The sequence below is a fragment of the Drosophila navojoa genome, chromosome 5, assembly GCF_054131105.1.
Source record: "Drosophila navojoa isolate 15081-1374.11 chromosome 5, UAZ_NAV_1.0, whole genome shotgun sequence".
In the NCBI taxonomy this organism is placed as follows: Eukaryota; Metazoa; Arthropoda; class Insecta; order Diptera; family Drosophilidae; genus Drosophila; species Drosophila navojoa.
The window spans coordinates 10,732,140-10,752,596 of NC_142893.1; the positions used below are offsets into that span (position 1 = coordinate 10,732,140).

Sequence of the window (20,457 nt, forward strand, 5' to 3'; positions counted from 1 at the left end):
GAAAGTTAATACGCGTATTGGTTGTAGTTTGTTTTTAAGTTGTATAATTAATTTGTTTTGCGTTTGTTGTTGTCTTTAAGTTTTTAATTAAGAATAATAGTTTATATAAAAAATAACAGAGAAATTATATAAAAGAAACATTAAAATATATATAATCGTTTATTTCCTTTTGTTGATTTTTTTGTTGTTTTTTTTTTTATTATTATTATTTTTATGTATTAATAATTAACGCGTCAATTGCCTGAATCCTCGCCATCTAATGATTCATCCTGCACCGATGAGCTGTCGTCGCCGCCGCCGCCCCCACCGCCGCCTCCGCGCTTGGACGATGGTGTGCCCGTGAGTCGGCTGGAGCTGAGGCCCATGCCGCCGGTGCGTCTACAAAAGGAGAAACAAATACAAAATATTATAAAAAATTCTTTTAAGAAATCATTAAAGACAGAGGCTTATCGTGCACAAAAACAAAAACAAGGAGTTGTAAGGGTCAACGCAAACACATACATATATATATATATATATATATATGTATATAAAACAATATAACGAGAGTTGTGGGGAAGTGGAGACACGCTATGTACGATATAATGCACTAAGTTCTATTCCTGGGAGGGGATTCGTATCGAACATTGAACGCTATTCAAACGCACGATTTAATGTGTATGTATGTGTGTGTGTGTGTGTGTGTGTGTCTAACATGCACTAAAATCTTGACATAGATCTGGTTGGAATTGGTTCATTCTCTGTAGTTGGTTGGGTGTAGATGAAGATGTCGCCAGCACTTACAGCCTACCAAGAGGAAGCGAAGCGAAATGGAAACCTAATGCAGACCCTCACAATTCATAATGAGTGCAGCATCCTTTTTCGGCGAATATGCTTTGGCCTTTTCAGTCTCGGCCACCTGTATCGATCTATATATGCAAATATATAGTAACAACGTCGTCAAGCCCAGAGAGAAAAATAAATAAATAAACAGTACAAAAAAACCAAAAAAGAAATAATACAAAAAAAATATAATATTTTAAATGCCCCGCTTATAAGCTATACATTTTCTACTTCATCTGCAAGAGTGTAAACTTCCAGCCACTGCTGCTGCCTTCAGTTCATCCAGTTATCATCCCCCGCTAGTGTCTGCCCTGCGCTTACCGCAATTTCGTTTTCAGTGAGTTAATCTCACGGTTCATGGCCTCCTGGGATTCGATCATGTCCTCGCATTCGCGCTGATATTTGCGCTTTTGCGTCTTCTCCTTCTGCAGCTCCTCCTCGGTCTCGTCCAGATTGCGCTTGAGCAGTTTAATGCGGCTATTCAGCTGTGATTGATACATAAAATGAGAATTAGTATTATTCCAAATTTAATTACAATTTCCACTCACTTTATCCATTTGCTCCTTATGCTGGTCGACGTGTCTTCGCTCGTCCTCGATGTTCATGGTGAGCTCCTTGATCTTCTTGTCCATTTTGCGGTTGGCCTTCTGTTGCAGCAGGCGCTCCTTGCCCTCGTTCTCCAGCTGCTCCTCCAGATTGGCAATCTTGGCCTCGAGCGTGGCAATGGTGGCCTTCACCTTGGTGCGTTGCGCCGTCTCGATCTCGGCCAGCTTGGCCTTCAGCTCCTTGTTCTGGCGCTCGAGCAGCGCACGTCCGTTCTCGTTCTTCTGCGAGTTGGACTTCTCGTTGGCCAGCTCTGTGGTCAACTGTTCGATCTGTAGCTGCGCCTTGCGGCTGCGATCGAGCAGTACCTCTGAATTCGATTGCTCCTCCTCGAGCTCCTCCTCCAGGGTGGCAATGCGCGCCTCCAGCCGTCGCTTCTCATCGATCATGAGCGAGCCCTTGCTGGCATTGGTGGCGATCTCCTCGGCCAGTTCGTCGCGCTCTGTTTCAGCCGCTCGCCTGGCACGCTCCGAGCTGGCCAAATCCTCGGTCAGCTGTAATACTTCGGCCTCGAGTGCCTTCACCTTTCGTTCGGCTTCTTTGCTCAGCGCCTGCAGCTCCTCCTTGGCGGCCTTGGCCTCCTCGGCATCGCGCAGCGCATCCTTGACTTGTGCTTGTAATTTCTTGGCATGCTTGAGGGCATCCTCTTTCACCTTGTTATGCATCTCCATGGTGGTCTCAATCTCCTTGAGGTCACCCTCCAGCTTCTTCTTGGCCGCCACTGCGGCCGTTCGCTGTTTGCGCTCCTCGTCCAGCTCGGCCTCCAGATCGCGCAGCTGCTTGACCAGGCCACGTCGCTTCTCCTCGGCGCCCTCCTCCTTGGCTAGCAGGTCCCGTTCGAATTGCGAGCGCAGCGCCTGCATGTTGACCTCCAGACGCAGTTTGGCATCCTCGGTCAGCTGCAGATCATCCTCGAGCTCCTCGTTTTGTGCTTTCAGCTCGGCCAGCTGCGATTCGAGCGCACGTTTCGCCTTCTCCAGCTCGTGAACGTTCTTGTCGGCCGTGCCCTGTGTGTTGGCCAGATCGTCTAGCTCGTTCTGCAGCTGCTTGCGTTTCGTTTCCAGATCCTCGATCTTGTCGTACGCCTCGTCCAATTCGCGGGATACCGACAGCACCTTGGTCTCCTTCTCACGGGCCTCACGCTCCGCCGTGTCGCGCTCCTGGGCGATCTGTTCTGATATGGCTTTCTCTTCGGCGAGTATCTTGTCGAAGTTCTTCTGCTTCTTCTCCAATTCGAGCACCTGATGGATGATTAAAGGATGAGCAAGTGACTCATTTATTCTGCGTCTCTTTACTTACCTTCGTGCGTTGCGCCTCCAGCTCAATGGTAGCATCCTCGAGCTCTGACTGGATCTTCTTTTTGCTCTTGTCCAGGCGGTCGTTCTGTGCCATCAGCTCCTTGACCTGTCGCTCCAGCGCCTCGATGTCCTTGTTGAGGCGCTTCTTGCCTTCCTCGAGCTCCTTGGCCAGATCGGCATCCTCCTCGGCCTTCTTCTTGATCTCCTGCATTTGGGCTGTTACCTCGGCCAATTTGCGTTCGAAGTTGCGTTTCGCCTCCTCATCCTCCTCGAGCTGCTCCTGCAGTGCCTCCTTCTCCGATTCGATTTGACGCAGCTTTGAGCTAAGGGCGAGCTTCTGGCGGGTCTCCTCCTCCAGCAGCTGTTGTGCCTCTGTCAGCTGCGATTCCATATTGCTGGCTGACTTGACGGCCGCCGAGGCCTTCAGTTCGGCCTCCTCCAGCTGGTTGGTAATGTTCTCCGCCTCCTGCTGCAGCTTCGTGCACTTCTCCTGCAACTCGGAACGCGCACGCTCAATCTCCGCCAGCTTCACCTGCAGCTCAGCGATCTGAGACTCTGCCTGCTTGCGTCGTCGATCATTCTCCTGCCGCGAGCTGTTCACGCTTCGCAATTCCGTGGCCAGATCCGCATTCTCCGCCTCGAGGGTGCCCTTGGCCTTCTCCAGGCCGGCCTTGGCCTTGCGCAGATTCTCCAGCTGATCGTTGATGCTGTTCAGCTCCTGGGCATGCTTGTGACGCATTTCAGCGAGCACGCTCTCATGATTCACACCCTCCTCCTCCAGAGACTTCTTCAGCATGGCCAGCTCCTGCTCGCGCTTGGAGCGCAGCTCCTGTTGGGCTGTTGGGCAGAGCGAGAAGAGAAGAATTCGATATAGAAAATATTACAGGAAAAGCATCAATTGTCGACTTACCGGCTGTGGTGTCCAGTGAGTCGAGCAGCTCGTTCTTAAGCGCCTCCAATTCCTCGCTGAGATCGCGACGCAGTTTTTCGGCCTTGCTGCGCGCTGACTTTTCGGCCTCGAGATCCTCCTGGATCTCGGCCAGCTGGGATTCGAGTTCACGCTGCGCCTTCTGGGCGGCGGCCTTTGAGGCGGACTCCTCGTCGATGCGCATCAGCGTTTGGGTGAGTTCCTCCTCGCGCTTGGCCAGCTGTGCTTGCATCTCCTCGACCTGGATGCGTCGCTCGTTCAGCTGCTCCTTCAGATCGGCCACCTCGGTTTCGATTTTGCGCTTGGTGCGGTCCGACTCCTGGCGCTGCTGTTGATCCTTGTGCATGCGTTCCTCCAGCTCGGCAATGGTCGCCTCGTGCTTGGCTTTCAGTTTGGCCAGATGCTTGGCCTTCTCCTCCTCCTCGGCCAGCGTCTGGGACAGATCGTTGGCACGCTCCTCCAGCACTTTCTTCTCCTTCAGCAGCTTCTGGTTCTGATCTTCGGTGAGCGCCAGCTCCTCTTCATGCTTTTTGATCTTGGCATCCAGCTGCACCTTTTCGAGTTGGAGTTTCTGGCGTGCAGCCTCCTCCTCTTCGAGCTGCTCCTCCAGATCCTGAATATGCAATTCCAGTTTCTTCTTATCACCGGCCAGCGACAAAACGCGCTCCTCCTCCTCCTCGATGCGCGTCTCCAGCTCCTGCATCATATCCTCGAGCTCCTGTTTGCGTGCCATTAGGCGTGAACGCGACTCCTCCGCCTCGGCGCACAGCTCAATCTCGGCCTGCAGCTGCTCGGCAAGCGTGGTCTTCTCACCCAACGCCTGCTGGTATTTCCGCTCATACTCCTGCGTGTTCTTGGCCAGCGATTCGAGCTTCTCGCGCACCTGCTTCAGCTCATCCTCCTTCTGCACGAGCTTCTCCTCCTGCTTGGTCACCTCCAGCAGGGGCTTGACCTTGGTATACAGACGCCACCACTGCCAGTTGCGCAGCTTGAGATAGGCGGCGCAATTGCGCTGAATGATCCGTATGGCGTTCAGCTGCTGGAGACGCTTCTGGTAGTTGCGGCGGGCAAGGAAACCGCGACAGAATGCCTGGAAATTGACAATCAGATCGGAGATCTTGAAGTCGCGCTCCTCCTCGAGATGTGCCAGCACACCGGCGCGGAAGAAGATCTTCGATTGGCCAACACGATACAGATTGGAGTCGAGCTCCAGGGCCTGGATCATCTTCTCGCATGCCTTCTTGCCATCCATAAAGCCCTTCGGTATGACATTGGGCGTAAGCAGTTCGTAGCGCTGCCTGAACTCCTGGAAGGGTATGCGATTGGGGAAGCCCTGGCGACAGATGCGTATACCCTCGAGGACACCATTGCAGCGCAATTGGTCCAGCACCAGGGGCGCGTCGATCTTGCCAGCCCGCTTCTCGTGATTCGGTATGATACAGCGCACAAAATTTGGGTTCGTGTTGCGCAGCGTGTCCATCAGTTTGGCCAGCTGCTCCTTATACAAATGCGACACGGTGCGGAACATGCCTTTGCGCGTGCGCGCCCCAAATTGGGTATCAGTTAGCGCTTGCTGTGCCATGCCGACTATTTCCGCATCCTTCCAGATGTTCACGACAAACGGATCCTGCGATGCCTGCAACAGCGACACAATGTTCTCGTTCAACGGATCCATGTTCTTCATCAGCCACTTGGTTGCCGAATAATCCACCCGTCCGGCATAATGAACGATGGCAAAGTCGGCAACGCCACGAAAATCGGTCTTCATGAATTTCGGATGCATGGAGTGGGCGGAGACGAGCTTGTCGACAAACGTCTTGTCGGTGGCCTTGGGGAACCAGCACTCCTCATCCAGCAGAGCCATGATGCCACCGGGCTTATCGATCAGATCGATGGTGGGCTGCAGATCGAGTCCGAAATCAATGAACTTCCATTCGATGCCCTCGCGCTGATATTCCTCCTGCTCCAAGATGAACATGGTGTGATTGAATAGCTGCTGCAGCTTCTCGTTGGTATAGTTGATGCACAGCTGCTCGAACGAGTTCAGCTCGAAGATCTCAAAGCCAGCCATATCGAGAATGCCAATGAACGAGGCGCCCTGTCGCTTGGTGCGATCCAGCGATCGATTGATGCGATTCACCAGCCACTTGAACATGCGCTCATAGCACGCCTTGGCAATGGCCTCCACGGCGAACTCCACTTGCTCCTTGGTCTGTGCCTTGGTCACAAAATCGCGACCCACTTTGATGCGGGGCGTGAGAAAGGCGCGCGTCATATCCGTAACGCTCAGGCCAAGCAAATGGGCAATCTTCTGGGCGACCGTATTGTCGGGCAGCGTTGCCTGATCGTTGTTGCGCTCCTGCCGGAACTTCATGCTGCCAAAGAGCAGCACGGCGCTAACGATCCGGAATATCGAATTGAAATCCTCCGAGGTCATGCCCATGATGTTCATCGATTTGACTGTCGCCTGGAATTCAGCAAAGTCATCGACACCGGGCACGGGCAGCGTGCCGTTTGAGAGGAATGGATACGACTTAATGTCATCGAGTATGAATTTCTCGCGCTGCTCCGGCGTTGCGCCCGCCAGCAGCTGATAGAATATATGGAATGTACGTTCGTCCTTCGCTTGACGAATGGCACGCGACTTCTCCAGCAGATAGGTCTCGATATTGGCGCCCGAAATGAAGCCCGATGCATCAAAGTTGATGCGTATGAATTTACCCTGCACAAAGAGAGCAATATTAATCAATCTGCTTTCCATATTTTGTATACTAATTTTTACTTACGAAACGCGATGAGTTGTCGTTCTTGACCGTCTTGGCATTGCCAAAGGCTTCCAGTATGGGATTCGCCTGCAGCAGCTGTTGCTCCAGCTCGCCCTGCGAAAGTGCTCACACATTAATATATATTACACAAGAGTCTTACATAGAGCATTTCATTGGGTTAAACATTCAATGCATACAACATACGATACATATATGATTACGTAACTACATAGACAAACGCATACAACATATTTACATTATTATTCAGATTAGTTAACAACGAGCAGTAGAAGAACATGCACAAAAGCCAGAAGAAACAAAAACAAAAACATATTTCCTACACGTGAATGGACAGGTCACAATTTCCTAGGCTAATGCAGTGCGATCGCCTTGAAGATCGCGATCATTGAGAGTAAGAGCAGTCAAAGAGAATAATGATTAGGATCAGAGCTAGAATCAGTTGGAAATAGACTAAAAAAAAAACTATATATAAGATCGTGAATAAATTGTTAGAGAGTATATCATAAGAATCGATCTTCAAACGATCATCGAGTCTCTTCTGCATTTGAAGTATTGTCAAACAACTCTTGGGCGATTTTCAATCTTAGTCAGCTTGTAAAGGAACTCTTAAATAAGAAACCTTCAAGACAGTTGCCCTTAGCTTAACTTCTGATATAAATAGGATTTATGAAGGCTGATCATGCTCTGATCGTAAATACTCTTTGAGTAAATTTGTATAGCTTATCTTCTCTTTAGATAAAATTGCTTGAGCTCATGACGAGCGGCGCAAAGAATTTCAGATCTCTCAGGTAATGTGAGAGCAGAGAGCTCTCTGCTTTCCCTTTCGTTCGATCGCACTGCACTCGTCTGTCTCTAAAGCCATACGGCTAGCTACACAATCCGGTCGCGGATTGCTTTTACCTCCACCTCGGGCATGGGCATATCAACTACAAGACAGTCACAATGCGTCGCAGCAGCTAACCGATCCACCACATGGCAGCTACTTAGCTGCATGATCGTCTTCGAACCGACACCGTTGTTGTTTGCTTCGATGATCTTCCTACTGTGGACCTTATTACCAAATATATTATTGACATTACATTTGACCTTAATGTATTTATTCGTGTTCACCGAAAAGTTCTGCAATAATGGGTATGTGGTTAGAGGCAAAGGTATTAAGTAGCTAAATGGGATTTACGTAGATCAGCAATTGACTCTGTTAATTGTAATACTAGAGCTAGCACAGCATTGAATGGTACAGAAATAATAAATACAGCCAAGGCAAAACGAAATAGATTTCTACATATAAGATATATCAGATATATATATATACGATATTTATATACTATGTTGATAGATTGAAAACTTTTGCTTGGTTACTTGGAGCATACTTTACCGCAAATGTTTCTTGATGACTACTCTAAAATATGCGTAGCGTGAGATATATATATATATATATATGATGATATATATGGATAGCATGAAGTGGGAATAGGAGTTAAGCAGATGGCACAGTTGCGATTAGAATTCAATTAGTGGAACTTGTTCTCAATAATCTCTCACTCGAAATTTGAAATTTGTCAATGAATGAGTAATGAAGAAAAACAAAAGTTAATGACAATCAAAATCAATGAAAACCTTGCACTATTCGTCATTGAAAATGAAAATGAGTTGAGGCAAGGGAAAAAATAAGTAAATAACGGCAATTTAAAGACATTTTTAAGAACACAAATTGAAACGCTTCTTAACAGAATTTGTTCGTAAGAATCAAACAGAAAGACAACGAAAATTATGTTAATTTTGTTTAGAAATTAATTTAAAAAAAAAATTAATTAATTATAAATATATTTGCATGTATATAGAGTGTACTATTTCTAGACTTTTGCATACTTACAATGAGGACGGCAGGATTCGGCACCTGTTCATATTTTGGAGTTTGGGTTGATTTGTGGTTGGTTGGTTGTTGGTTGTGGATTTTTGGTTGTTGGTTTTTATTTCGATTTGAGTTGCGTGTGGTTTGGTTTCGTTTGTTTTTGTTTTTTTTTTTTTATGTACAAATTAAATTAAATTTAATAATTATGTTTTATACAAAATGTACAAATCGCATTAAATAGTAAATAAAACAAAGCAACAACCAGTCAATTGTACAACAACAACAGCGGCAAACAATAGTGGTAGATAGTGGTGTACGTGTGTGTGTGTATACAGTGGTGTTTGTGTGTGTGTGTGTGTGTGGTAGAAGGTGTAACGTTTGCACATGAAATAAATAAATAAAATATAATTATTAAGTATAGAGCAGTGGAAAATAAGTCGAAAAAAAAGAACGCCTTAAGCTTACAATTAAATTCGAAAGTTGTAAAACTCTTAACAAATTGTGGTATATAAAACTATATTTTATAGTAAGAATAATAAGAGTAAATAGTTGGGAAAATTTCTGAAAATAAACAAATGCAAAGCTGTGCAAAGTTTTGATGAAGAATTTTGTTTGTATATTTATGTTTAAAATTGATATATCCCTTATCTTCCTGATCTGCCTGCTAAAAGAGTTTCACGAATCCCATATATATTATAAGTATATATGTCATATATTCTTGATATCTCTTTAAAAACATTTCTTTGCTTTCCTCTCTGTCTCTGTCTCCTCTCTCTCTCTCTCACTCTCTCTCTTTCAGTCTCTGCTTGCATTAGGTAACTGCATACTTTATTACAATAATAATATATAATAACAAATCTTATAAACCCAATCAAGCTGACTTATAAGCTAAGGCATGCCCACTCTTCCCATTCCCCTCCCTCTCTTTCTCTCTCCTGATATTTATTTCCTCCCCGCTCTTATCAGACTCAAAGCTCTTACGACTTACTATTATGATGAACTAATTTCTAATCAAAGTATGTGTGCGTGTGTGTGTGTGTAACACCTGTAGCACCTTCCCTTGAATTGAAGTTTGTTTTTTCCTTCTTTTGTTCGCACGTATAGTGAGTGAATGATTCAGTTGTTGAACATGCACGATATCAGCGTCTATTTATGGCAAAATAATCATAATTAATAGCAAACTGGCAAACAGCTGAAATGACAACAACAACAACAACAACAATAAGAACAACTATAACAACAACTGTTTGCACTTCAATTTCAATTTTGGTGTTGACTTTTTATGTTTTATTTGCAGCTTATCACCTGAAAAACAACAGCAACAACAACAACAACAGCAACGTTGTAGAATCACCCCTCATATAAGGCTGTAAAACAGAGAGCTCCACAACAGCTCTCAAGAGCAGCAGCGTCTGTCTAAAAGGATTTTCGTTAGCATCTAAGCTAAAGCCAATTATGGCAGCAACAGCTGCAAATTATGAAACAACAACAACGAGTATGTGACATACATTTTTACGTCTAGATATGAACATCTCAACAAAAAAAAAAAAAACAAGTTGGAAAAACTTACAACAAAAAAATGATATGAAATGGAAAAAACTTTAACTCGTTGGCCCTGACGCAATTTCAAGTGATTTCATTTTCAATTCTCTTCAATTTTCCATTGTCACCGCAAGGGAGGGCGTGGCAATTGCCTATTTACCCCTTCTACCCCCTTCCACGCCAGCACTCCTTTTTTTTATTATTATTTTCTTTTATTGCTGTCCATTGACAAGCGCAATTAAATTTCATTTCGGGTGTTTATTTTATGGTTGTAAATAAAATGAAAAACGCCCCAACTTGGACTGAACTATGACGAATTGCTTATGCTCTACATGAGTTGAATAGATCAAATATGTTAATATTTACTTGAGAAACTAATTAGCTTATATATTAAACTAGACTGTAAACCGAAATGTCTTTAAAGCAAATATTTACTTCTTATTATAATTAATTATTCCTATAAAATTGTTGTTATATCTCCAGAACTACCCCAATTGACCTCTGATTCACACAAACAATTCGCACATTTATGGCAAAAAAAATAAATCACATTCTCTAATAAATATATCAACGCAGAGAATCTGAAGCTTTCCTTATTTGGCTTTCCAGTTAAAAATGAAATATTAAAAGAAAAAGCCCCAAATTGCTCGCCTAATTTATTGTTATTTTCACATTATCTATTCTATAAACTTGGGTGTTGAGCACACATCACATCATATCTATGCCAGATGATGTAGGGCACCACAAATAAAGTCATTTGTCAGCAGCCATCAAATAACTTGGGGTAACTACAGGCACGCACACAGAAAGAGAGAGAGAGAGAGAGAGAGAGAGAGAGAGAGAGAGAGAGAGATAGAGATATGTGTATTATCTGACTGATTAATGAAGTGTGTGTAGAAAGAGTTAGAGATAGAGAGAGAGAGAGAGAGAGAGAGAGAGTAAGAGATAGAGGCTTTATTGTGCGGCTTCTAGTGTTTGGGGTCTGCGCCATATGCGCCACAATATAATGCTGCATATATGGATAATGCCTGGCCTCATGGGGGCTACGTGATTTAATGTCATTACATCAATGCTAAGTGCAACATATATATGTGTGTGTGCATTCTGTGTGCGCGTGTCTGTGCATTTACGGATCATAATTCGTAACTAGAGACGCACAAACAGCTGGGAAAACGTTTTAGCTGAATCAACAAAGTAAAAAGTGTTTGATTAATAGAAAACACCTGCTCGACTAGATAAATGCTCTGTAAAAAGCATATACATAGTTATCTATGTATGCATATAATTAGTTATTCCAGATGTGCATTTAAATGAGCCAAAAATTCTACTTAATTTCTCTTCAATTTCAATTCCATATTAAATATGCAAACTAGTCAGTCTCCAGCAACTTCACTTCACTAGTACAGGGTATCTCATGACACCCACAACTGCTAGCCAGCTTGAGGGCGTATAAAAGCCAATTTGCCGACACATTCACAACGTGAATTGGTCTTTTTTTTATATTTTTAATATCCATATGATTTTCCCATTTATCAACTGGTTAATTATGACCATAATGATAATCGTAACAATGACAATGACAACGACAATAATGAATAATTAAACTAAGCATGTGTCAGAAGTCTTTTCATCTTTCAGCTTTGCTAAGGCAATTGAGCCCACGCACCGCTTTGCATTTGTATATCGATAAATAGATAGTTTCTGTTTCTCTCAGTGTATGATGTGGGAGACACTTACCGCACCAGAGCCCTTGGGCTTGGAGGCAGCCACATAGGCCAGAAATTGTATGACCTTCTTGGTGTTCTCCGTTTTGCCAGCACCCGATTCGCCAGTACACAAAATCGATTGGTCTTCACGATCTGGAAAGAGGCAGAAAATTATGGAAATTTATAGAAATAGATCAGAAATGGAGAACATATATATATATATATATATAAATAATAATAATTATAATAGAAATATATATAGAGAGAGAGAGCAATGTTAGGAATAATGGGGATAGGAATAGAATATAAGGATAAGGATATGTTTGGATCCTAGGGATAGAATGGAATAAGAGTATAATATATATATTGCTTATGAATATGCTATAACAAATAATGGCTAAACAATCATTTTAAACATCAAACATAACTAATACTTATTAAAATAATAACAATAATAATGGATAATCATCCATTTCAATAATTAAGTAGAAATGCCGAAATGGGTTAAGCACAACGACAAACAGATAAAACTTCGCCAACAACAACAACAACAAAATAGCTGACAATGTTTTGTTTTCTGTTGTTTTTGCCTTTTTCTCAGTTTCTCTTTATTGTAATGTTTTTTTTTTCCCCCTTTTTTTCTGTCTTTTTTATTGTTTAAGCAAAGCTCAGCTTGAAATTTAAGTTGACCCAAATTCAAGTGCGGCAAGCAACAAAAAATAAAAATAAAGACAAATAGGAATGAATGTATACCCTGTAAACAAGCCGAAAGGCATACTAGAAAAATTATTTTATATTAACTTATTGAATAAATTGGGAAAATATATGTTTATCAAAATAAAGATAATACAAATTAAGAATAAATAAATAAATATATATCTATGAGAAAAAAAAGGAAAGAAAAACAGAAAAAATGTATTTTAAATAAGAAATAAATAAAATGAATAAAAAATAAATAAATAAAAAAATAATAATATAAAAAAATAAAAATAATAATAAAAAAAATAAAAATAAAAATAAAAATAATAATAAAAAAAATAATATAAAATAATAATAATAAAAAAATAATATAAAATAATAATACAAAAAAAAATTATTAAATAAAAAAAAAAATAAAAATAATAAAATTAAAATAATAATAATGAAATAAAAATTAATAATGAAATAAACAAAATATTAAATTAAAAAAAAATAAAATAATAAAATTAATATAATAATAATGAAATAAAAGAAAAATAATGAAAGTAAAAAATTAAAATAAATAAATAATGAAATTAATAAAATAAAAAATAATGAAATTAAAAAAATAATAATGAAATTAAAAATAAATATATATAAAAATATAATAGAAAAAATGTACTTTAAATTAAAAAATAATATTTTATAAATAGATTATAATAAATTTATATTTGTCTTTTATAAAATGCTATTATTGGTCAAGAGATCTATAAAAACTGATTATAGTTGCTATTACATATTAAATTTTAAGCAAAATTCCTTTTTTCTAACAATTAATTTATCACAGGGTGTGTACGACATCATAGACAAGTAAAAGAAACAAAAATAAAATGAAGCTTCGCACACACACATTCAATTGAAAATCATTTAAAATTTGCGCGCATCTCATAAACACAAACACACATCGATATATAGATACATACATGCATGTACATGTGTATATAGTAGGTATATATATATAGAAATTGGGCGCCACTTGCTGATCTGTTTAGCTAACTAAATGCAGCTCTGGCAGCTGTTGTTAGACGCTTAACTAAGTCAGGCAGGCACAGATTGCAGTTAGCCCAGATATTCGATACTCGATACACATAATCGATACACATACACACATACACTGCATAGTGAGCTCTACCTAGCTATAGATTGTAACCACAAAAACACGACGCAACATATCCATTGGCACAGATTTCGGTTTACAAATAAAAAATAAAATAAAAAAGCAAAAAATAAAATACAAAATAAATAAAAATACAAAAATAAGAAAAAATATATAGATAACAAATTGGCACATAACGACCCCGTACTTATTATGGCCTGCCAGCTTTATAGCCATAGATGGACACTCGGTAGATCTCAGCTTGAGTTTCGTTTAGACATCGTCAAGGCGCCGCCGCCGTCGCATTGCATAAGTTGTGCTGCTGCCCGACTTGCCCCCTCCCCCCTCCTCCCATCCACAGCAAATGATCTTTTTCAAGCGTTAACGATAAACAACAACAACAAAAACTGAATGGAGCCATAAAAAAAAGCCAACAAACATCTCGATTGTAGCTTAAATATTGGCGCCACATTTGAGCAAGTTTTTTTTTCTTGTTTTTTGTTTTTTTATTGGTTCTCAAATTGTCTTTTTCATTATTGTTATTATTTATTATTCTTGTATTATGGGCATTACTTTAGCTGCTGCTGCCTCTTCTCCTTTTTCTTTATTTCTTATAGCTCAATTAGAGCCCAGTTCTTGTTGTTGTTCTTTGGTATTTGGAGCAAAAATTCATTGAAGCGTTGCGAACTGCAAACATTTGAGAGATCTCATGGAAAATCAAAATTATTATTATAGATCAGCCAGAATTACTTTGAAGTCTGATGTCTGATGGCTGATGCGTGTAAATATGCCATTTTGTATTAATTAAAAAAACTATATTTGGCTTGCTGTGTTTTGTTATCTACAGACGAAGGGAAAAGATTATTATGGAGCACATTTTGAGAGAGATCTATTGAGCATGGGCTATTTAGCTAGCTTTAAATATCAAGAACATGTTGCATTAATAAAGCAATCTATGAAATAATGCCTATTTCTATTACTAATCTATGATATATTATTGAGAAAAGTCTCTTAAAATAAATTATTGAGAATATTATTTTTAGTACTTCTCTTCATATATATAAAATATAATCTCTGCAATTAAAATATTGATATTAACAAGTATAAACTTAGACAGTTTCTTAAAGAGCTGGGGGCTATCGAAAGAGCGCTTTGATCCATTATCCCTAATCTCTAACAACATTTATGTTTAGAAATATTCGAATACTAATAGCATACATACATACATATATAGTAGAATCCCTTATCATTTATATTTCAAATATATCCAATCTCTAACAATATTTACGTTTATAATTAGTTGAGCTAGTACATTTATTATCTAAGAACTGCTCTTCCACAGACTTACATCAATTATAAACTTGCTTTACTTAATCCACCTACTTAACATTAGTGGTATTCCAGTTAATTTAGCTGGCACTCCTTAAGCCATCTGACATATGACTAAAAACTGACCCAAGACGCATTTTTGCAGTTTCTGTAACACAACAACAACAACAACAACAACAACAACAATGAGCGCCTTGAGGGCGTGTCTGTTGGCTGTCATAAACAGCAAAACTTATGACATTGGTAGCATTATGAAGCGCTGCTTGGCAGTCAAAATGGAATTCCAAAAAAATAAAATAAAATACAGAAACGCAAAGAAAAGAAAAATTAAAATTAAAATTGCAGTTGGCAGCAGAAACCGCAAAGGTGACCAATGGCCAGAGCGAGCGGACGACGGTCAAGTGGTGCGTGCTTGGGGCCAATGTGGCGAGAGAATGAGATACGGAGCAGAGATGGCTTTGACGACGACGACGACGACGACGGCTTGGGATGGGCTCAGCTGGGCTGGGCACGGGCACGGGCCTGAGCCCAGAGACAAGAGCTTTATATATAGATATAGATATAGGTAGGTAGATTGTGGAGCAGCCACAAATAAATCAAAGCAGGCTGAAAGCCGCACCCGCTGCTGTTCAAGTTTTGTTTTATTTTTCTCTTTTTCGGTTCAAGTCAAAGTCCAAATCGTGTGCACATTTTAATACTCGACCAGCCCCCTCCCCCCTCCTCAAGCATTAAAAAAATTGTGCATAAACGAAAATTGATTAAGCGGCAAATATGGTGACAAAGTGTTTAAACATTTTTATTTTTTTTTATATTATTTTTCTCCTTCTTCTTCTTCTTCGTCTTCTGCTTCTTCCTCTTCTTCATTTCATATATATTTTCATATTGCCAGACACAGCGTTTCGCGTTCTAGGCCCAAATATGGTAATGACACGTATAAACGCAATATCGAAGGGGGGGAGCTGGCTTGGGGGAGTTTCGTGTGGGGCAGCAGCAGTTCAGCTGGCCAGAGAAGTTGTGCATATGTTTTGCAAGCTCCACAGCAGATGAGTCATTCGCACTAACAAATCTACGTTACGCTTGAAATGCAGCCCAACTACTCTATTAAAAAAAAAAAACAACAACAACAACAGCAGCAAGCGAGAGTGTGCTCGACTAGCAAACACCCCAGACTACCTAGTTTCTGTTTAGTCTTTTATAGACGGACTGCCTTGACTTTTTAACAAGTCACAATCTGCTCTATAAAAGTAATATAAGAGTAGAACCATATTCCGACATCTTCAATATCCAAATCTTGAGCTAAATAACATTCAACTCCCATTTATGGGCATCAGATCAATACTGTATATAAATATTTATCTAATATACTATTCATATATTTCTCTTTTATCTTTATATACACATATTTCTCTAATATATTTCAATATATATCACTTCAATTCCTGCTCTAGCAATATACCTCTTTTCGGCCCATTTATCCACTTTAGGGTATGCAAAATACCGTAGCCAAAACAAACAAAAACTGAGTCAAAAAGGAAACCAGTTTTCAGTTTCAGATTAGGAATATGCAAAACACTCTTTTTATATATGCTCGAGCATACATATATAGCATATATACATATGTATATACCCAGATACTATTTAAAACTTGGCTTGGTCATCTATTGTATGGAATGAATCACTATGTTTTACCGCTGCTATTTTAGGGGCGGGGCGGGGCGGTGCGCTGTTGACGTCAAGGCCTAAAGTCTGACCAACTTAAGAGAGTCTCTCATGGATTTCTGCAGTCACGCAGTTCGCAGAAATTTTCAGCTCTTCGTCGGCTTTGCTGATATCTTATCAAGGTATTTCTGGGTACGTTCGTTTGTTTGCTTTCTTCTTCTTAGCATTTTTAATTCATTTTGTTTATTTGCTGTAGTCGAGAATTTTTATTTCGATAAAGCACAAAAATTGCGATATAAAAAAAAATCGCAAAAGAAAAAAAATAACTGGGCAAATGTTTATGAAGCGCAGCAGATTATGCAGTTATATATATGTATATAAATAAATAGCGTCTGATATATAGCCCCTTATCGTAGTCACTTACCACCCAACATATTTCTATAGGCACTGTCCGTTATTGCAAATACATGCGGAGGCACTTCGTGTCGCTTTATGCCCTTATACCGCTCCATTATCTTTTCGGTATAGATTGGCAATTTCTTGTAGGGATTGACCACAACGCAGAAAAGACCGGAATATGTCTGCAGGTAGATAAAAGAATGGAGTATTAGTAAAAATTATGGATTACAATCTTGATTAAACGAAATTTTACTACTATAACAGAGTTTTAACCCCCGAAGTATATCCATTTAAGTAATTTAAGTAACCTGATCTCAATAAAAGATTTGACTTGGAAATTTGTAAATTACATGGATAGAAAACACTGCAGTCTGTCGTTCCCATATGTGAATCGCATAGAAAGGCGATAATTTAATAACATGCTAATAACATAATCATAACAGACATCAAAACCAAAATCATATGAAATACAACAAATGATTGAATTTATTTAATTAAGTTATCATTTACATATATGCGACATAATTTAGATATGTGACGACTTTTGTATGTCTTATTCTATTAAAGTATTTAAAGCTAGCTTTATAAAATCCTATTCTAAATATTTCAGTTCTGAAAACTTTAAGCATGCTACAAATTAGGCAACAACAACAGCTGGATGTTCAGTGGCCTAGTTAATGTTGCCCAAAGAAACACACACACGGCCACAGCACTACCAACACACACACACACACACACACAGAGTCTTAAAAGTTGGATAGTCCATAAAAAGCAAACGCATATGTGTATCTGTATCTAAGGCTATGTATCTGTATCTGTATCTGTAGCCGAAACTGTATCAGTATCTAGCTGGCGGCAAAGCCCACATAACTATATACAGATATGTATATATATACATATGTAGCCGATATACATACATATCTATGTACATAACTGGACTGCGTGGGCACTAAGTATGCGACTCTTGAATGATTTTTCAGTTATTAAACAAACATTAAACGCAAAAGCTGAATAGCCAAAAGCCCAAATTCGAACTCGAATTCGAATTCAAATTCAAATGCTGCCCACACACAAAACTAATCAAAAGAGAAATTGAAAGTTGTGAATTGTAAGATATTTGGGTGCCAAAAAATGAAGACAAAACTCGGCAAATTTTGATGAAATTGTCCAAGTGACTTAGGGAGATAGAGAGAGAGGGCGACAGTGGAAGAGCAGGGTAGATAGGCAACAGCTTGTAACTTCATTTCGGCATATGGCAAGAAAATCACGTCTTGACAATCAACCAAAAGACAGCACACAACCTTGCCGGAGACAGCCAAAAATGGCAGCTCAAAAACTTTGCTTTGCTCATTTTTGGCAATCGTTTTAGAAGTGACGACCATGACGAGACCCGCTTCGCATCTGTGCAGCTCGACTGATTCATTTGACTCATATATGCTACACACACACACACACACACACACGCAGTCATTGTCCTGGTTCGACGAGCTGAATGATCTGCTTGACCCAGCTCCCTCTCTTCAATCCAATCAGTTAAGCAGCCGGCCGGCATTTAAACGCTTGCCCAAATATGGTCAAAAACTCGTTCGAGTGTGAAACGTGGCTACAATAAAATATATAAATTTGCGCATAATAATAAGTCAATATTATTAAGTGCCATGCCTGATGAAATTTATGCAAATCCCCAAAACAACAACAAAAACAAATGCAATATATATATATTTAACGACCTTTAAGCTATCCTGTAAAACTGTTATGCTAAGCTTGATCTTTTATGATCTATTCAGCTTGCACGTGTTTGGGCATAAAAGTTAATCAAATCAATCATTGATGTCTTTAAGACTATCAACCGACATTGGATTGGAATTCCCTGATTTGAATCATCTTCTCGTATTGAGTTTAAAATTCCAACTCGAATTCCAGTTTGAACTGCAATATTTATTCGAATGCTAATCGGAATATTATTCGTACATTATTTCCAATTCTAATTTATATAATTTATATTATGTTACCATAATATTAGAATTCAAATTCAATTCCAATTAGTAATACTTTTAAATTATATTTATACTGCTTCCATTTCTTGCTTTAACATTAATTCCAATTAGCATTCGTTTTCATTTCTGTTATATTGAATTTAAAATGAAATCAATCCTGTCTTAATTCCAATTCGTTCTCTATTTCCAATTCAAACAAGTTCCACTTCCAAAGTGACTTCCAATAGCATCCTAATTCAAGCATAAGTTCCATGCAATAAAAGTCCAATGCCACTTCCAATTGCTATTCCAGTTCTTCTTCGAATTCCCATTCCAACTCTAATTTCTGCACCCACACATTCCCAATGCAAAAAGAACTTTATGCAAAGCGAAGCTCAATTATCTCTCCAGCCCATTATACCCTACTACCACAAATTAACTATAGGGTATATGTGCACACAAATCTTAGAACAATCGTAATTGATATGAGCGCCATCGCTGCTCCGCTGAATGAACGTGTCACGCTTTTCAATTAGGCCGCGCTTTTCGAGCTTTGAGCGCGAGCTTTTTATTTGCTGTTCATTGGAATTTGCGTGCGGTGCGGCTGAGAATATATCTATGTATGTATGTATGTATGTATGTATGTATGTAGATAAATCACAGTCAATTGCCGTCCAGCGAAAATATTATTATTTATATTTCAGCTGCAATATGCAACGTGTTGCAAGCAAAATGTTAAACGCAAAATGTCGGCGCTTTTCATGTTAATTACGTGTTAAGGCCCCTCCCCCAACCCCCTACCCGCCCACACACGAAGCAAACGGTACATGCAGCAAGCAAAGCTCTCGAGCTGCCAATAATTGTCAAGCAAAATGTTTATTATATACATATATAGTTATACATATATAGTATATGTGAAATAATTTATATGCCGCAACGTGGCCACAATTCGCATGCATCATAAATAAATAAATATGAATATTCATACATATATACAGATACAGATATAGCCAAAGATCTGTCGGAATTTGTTGCACATGTAAAACTAGCCAAAAGCAAATTGTGTGTCATCAGGGCCACAAGAAGACAAGAGAGAGATAGAAAGAGAGGTGGGGAGGTGAGGAGTGCTCAATATCTGAATGGCTTAAATGCTTGCGACGGATCTGTTCGCTATGAAATTTCAATTAGTGCATAACTCAAAGATAGTTAAAGGCAAATACAGTTGTCGTTGTAGCTTAGCTTTTCAGCTAGCTAGCTAAGAGCAGGAGCAGGAGCAGGAGGAGGAGGAGGGTAGGCACCCATGGGGGTCATTGAGACAACGTCAAGTTTATTTATATTTAGCTGGCAACGCGCATCTGCTGACAGCTATACAAACACGAAATGTTCAATTTTTGTTTGTCGCAATTTGTTTATTCATTAATTCAGCTGGGTAAATTGCATGAAATTTGCTGCTAAATGAAGAGATCAAATCGAAGTACGTCGCAGCCAATTGGATTTGCAAGCGGGCGCGTCCAATTGGACAGCCAGCGAGAGGGTTGAACGCTGTGGGCGGTAGGCGGCGGGTAGGCAGTGGGTAGTGGGTTGTGCATTGCGTTACCCGACAGCATTTTGACGCCCATTCGCTTGGACATTCATGTCAAACAAATTGCCAGTCGCCATATTTGTTGCTAGGTGTTGACATTACATTTGCATACACGTGAGTGTGTGTGTGTGTCTCTCTCTC

General features: G+C 40.0%; 2 protein-coding genes across 9 annotated transcripts in view; one reads left to right on the forward strand and one right to left on the reverse strand.

Annotated features, from left to right (window-relative positions):
- The window catches only part of LOC108654736 (uncharacterized), a 111,975-nt gene that overhangs the window by 59,503 nt on the left and 32,015 nt on the right, over window positions 1-20,457 (forward strand). The gene's annotated exons all lie outside the window — the stretch shown is intronic.
- Window positions 22-20,457, reverse strand: part of zip (myosin heavy chain 10) — a 30,675-nt gene continuing 10,239 nt past the window's right edge. For 2 of the 6 annotated variants that reach the window (XM_089262386.1, XM_089262387.1), the window contains exons 4-13: window positions 16,784-16,940; window positions 11,569-11,690; window positions 8,311-8,334; window positions 7,338-7,556; window positions 6,438-6,530; window positions 3,634-6,373; window positions 2,725-3,560; window positions 1,371-2,666; window positions 1,144-1,307; window positions 22-378 (exon numbers count right to left, since the gene is read on the reverse strand). In XM_089262386.1, coding sequence (XP_089118512.1) covers window positions 234-378; window positions 1,144-1,307; window positions 1,371-2,666; window positions 2,725-3,560; window positions 3,634-6,373; window positions 6,438-6,530; window positions 7,338-7,556; window positions 8,311-8,334; window positions 11,569-11,690; window positions 16,784-16,940 — 5,796 coding nt within the window. In that variant the 3' untranslated portion in view covers window positions 22-233. Of the gene's footprint in view, window positions 379-783; window positions 909-1,143; window positions 1,308-1,370; window positions 2,667-2,724; window positions 3,561-3,633; window positions 6,374-6,437; window positions 6,531-7,337; window positions 7,557-7,812; window positions 7,837-8,310; window positions 8,335-11,568; window positions 11,691-16,783; window positions 16,941-20,457 lie in introns of all 6 variants that reach the window. The other 4 variants (XM_089262389.1, XM_018103948.3, XM_018103949.3 and 1 more) reach the window with 4 other exon arrangements.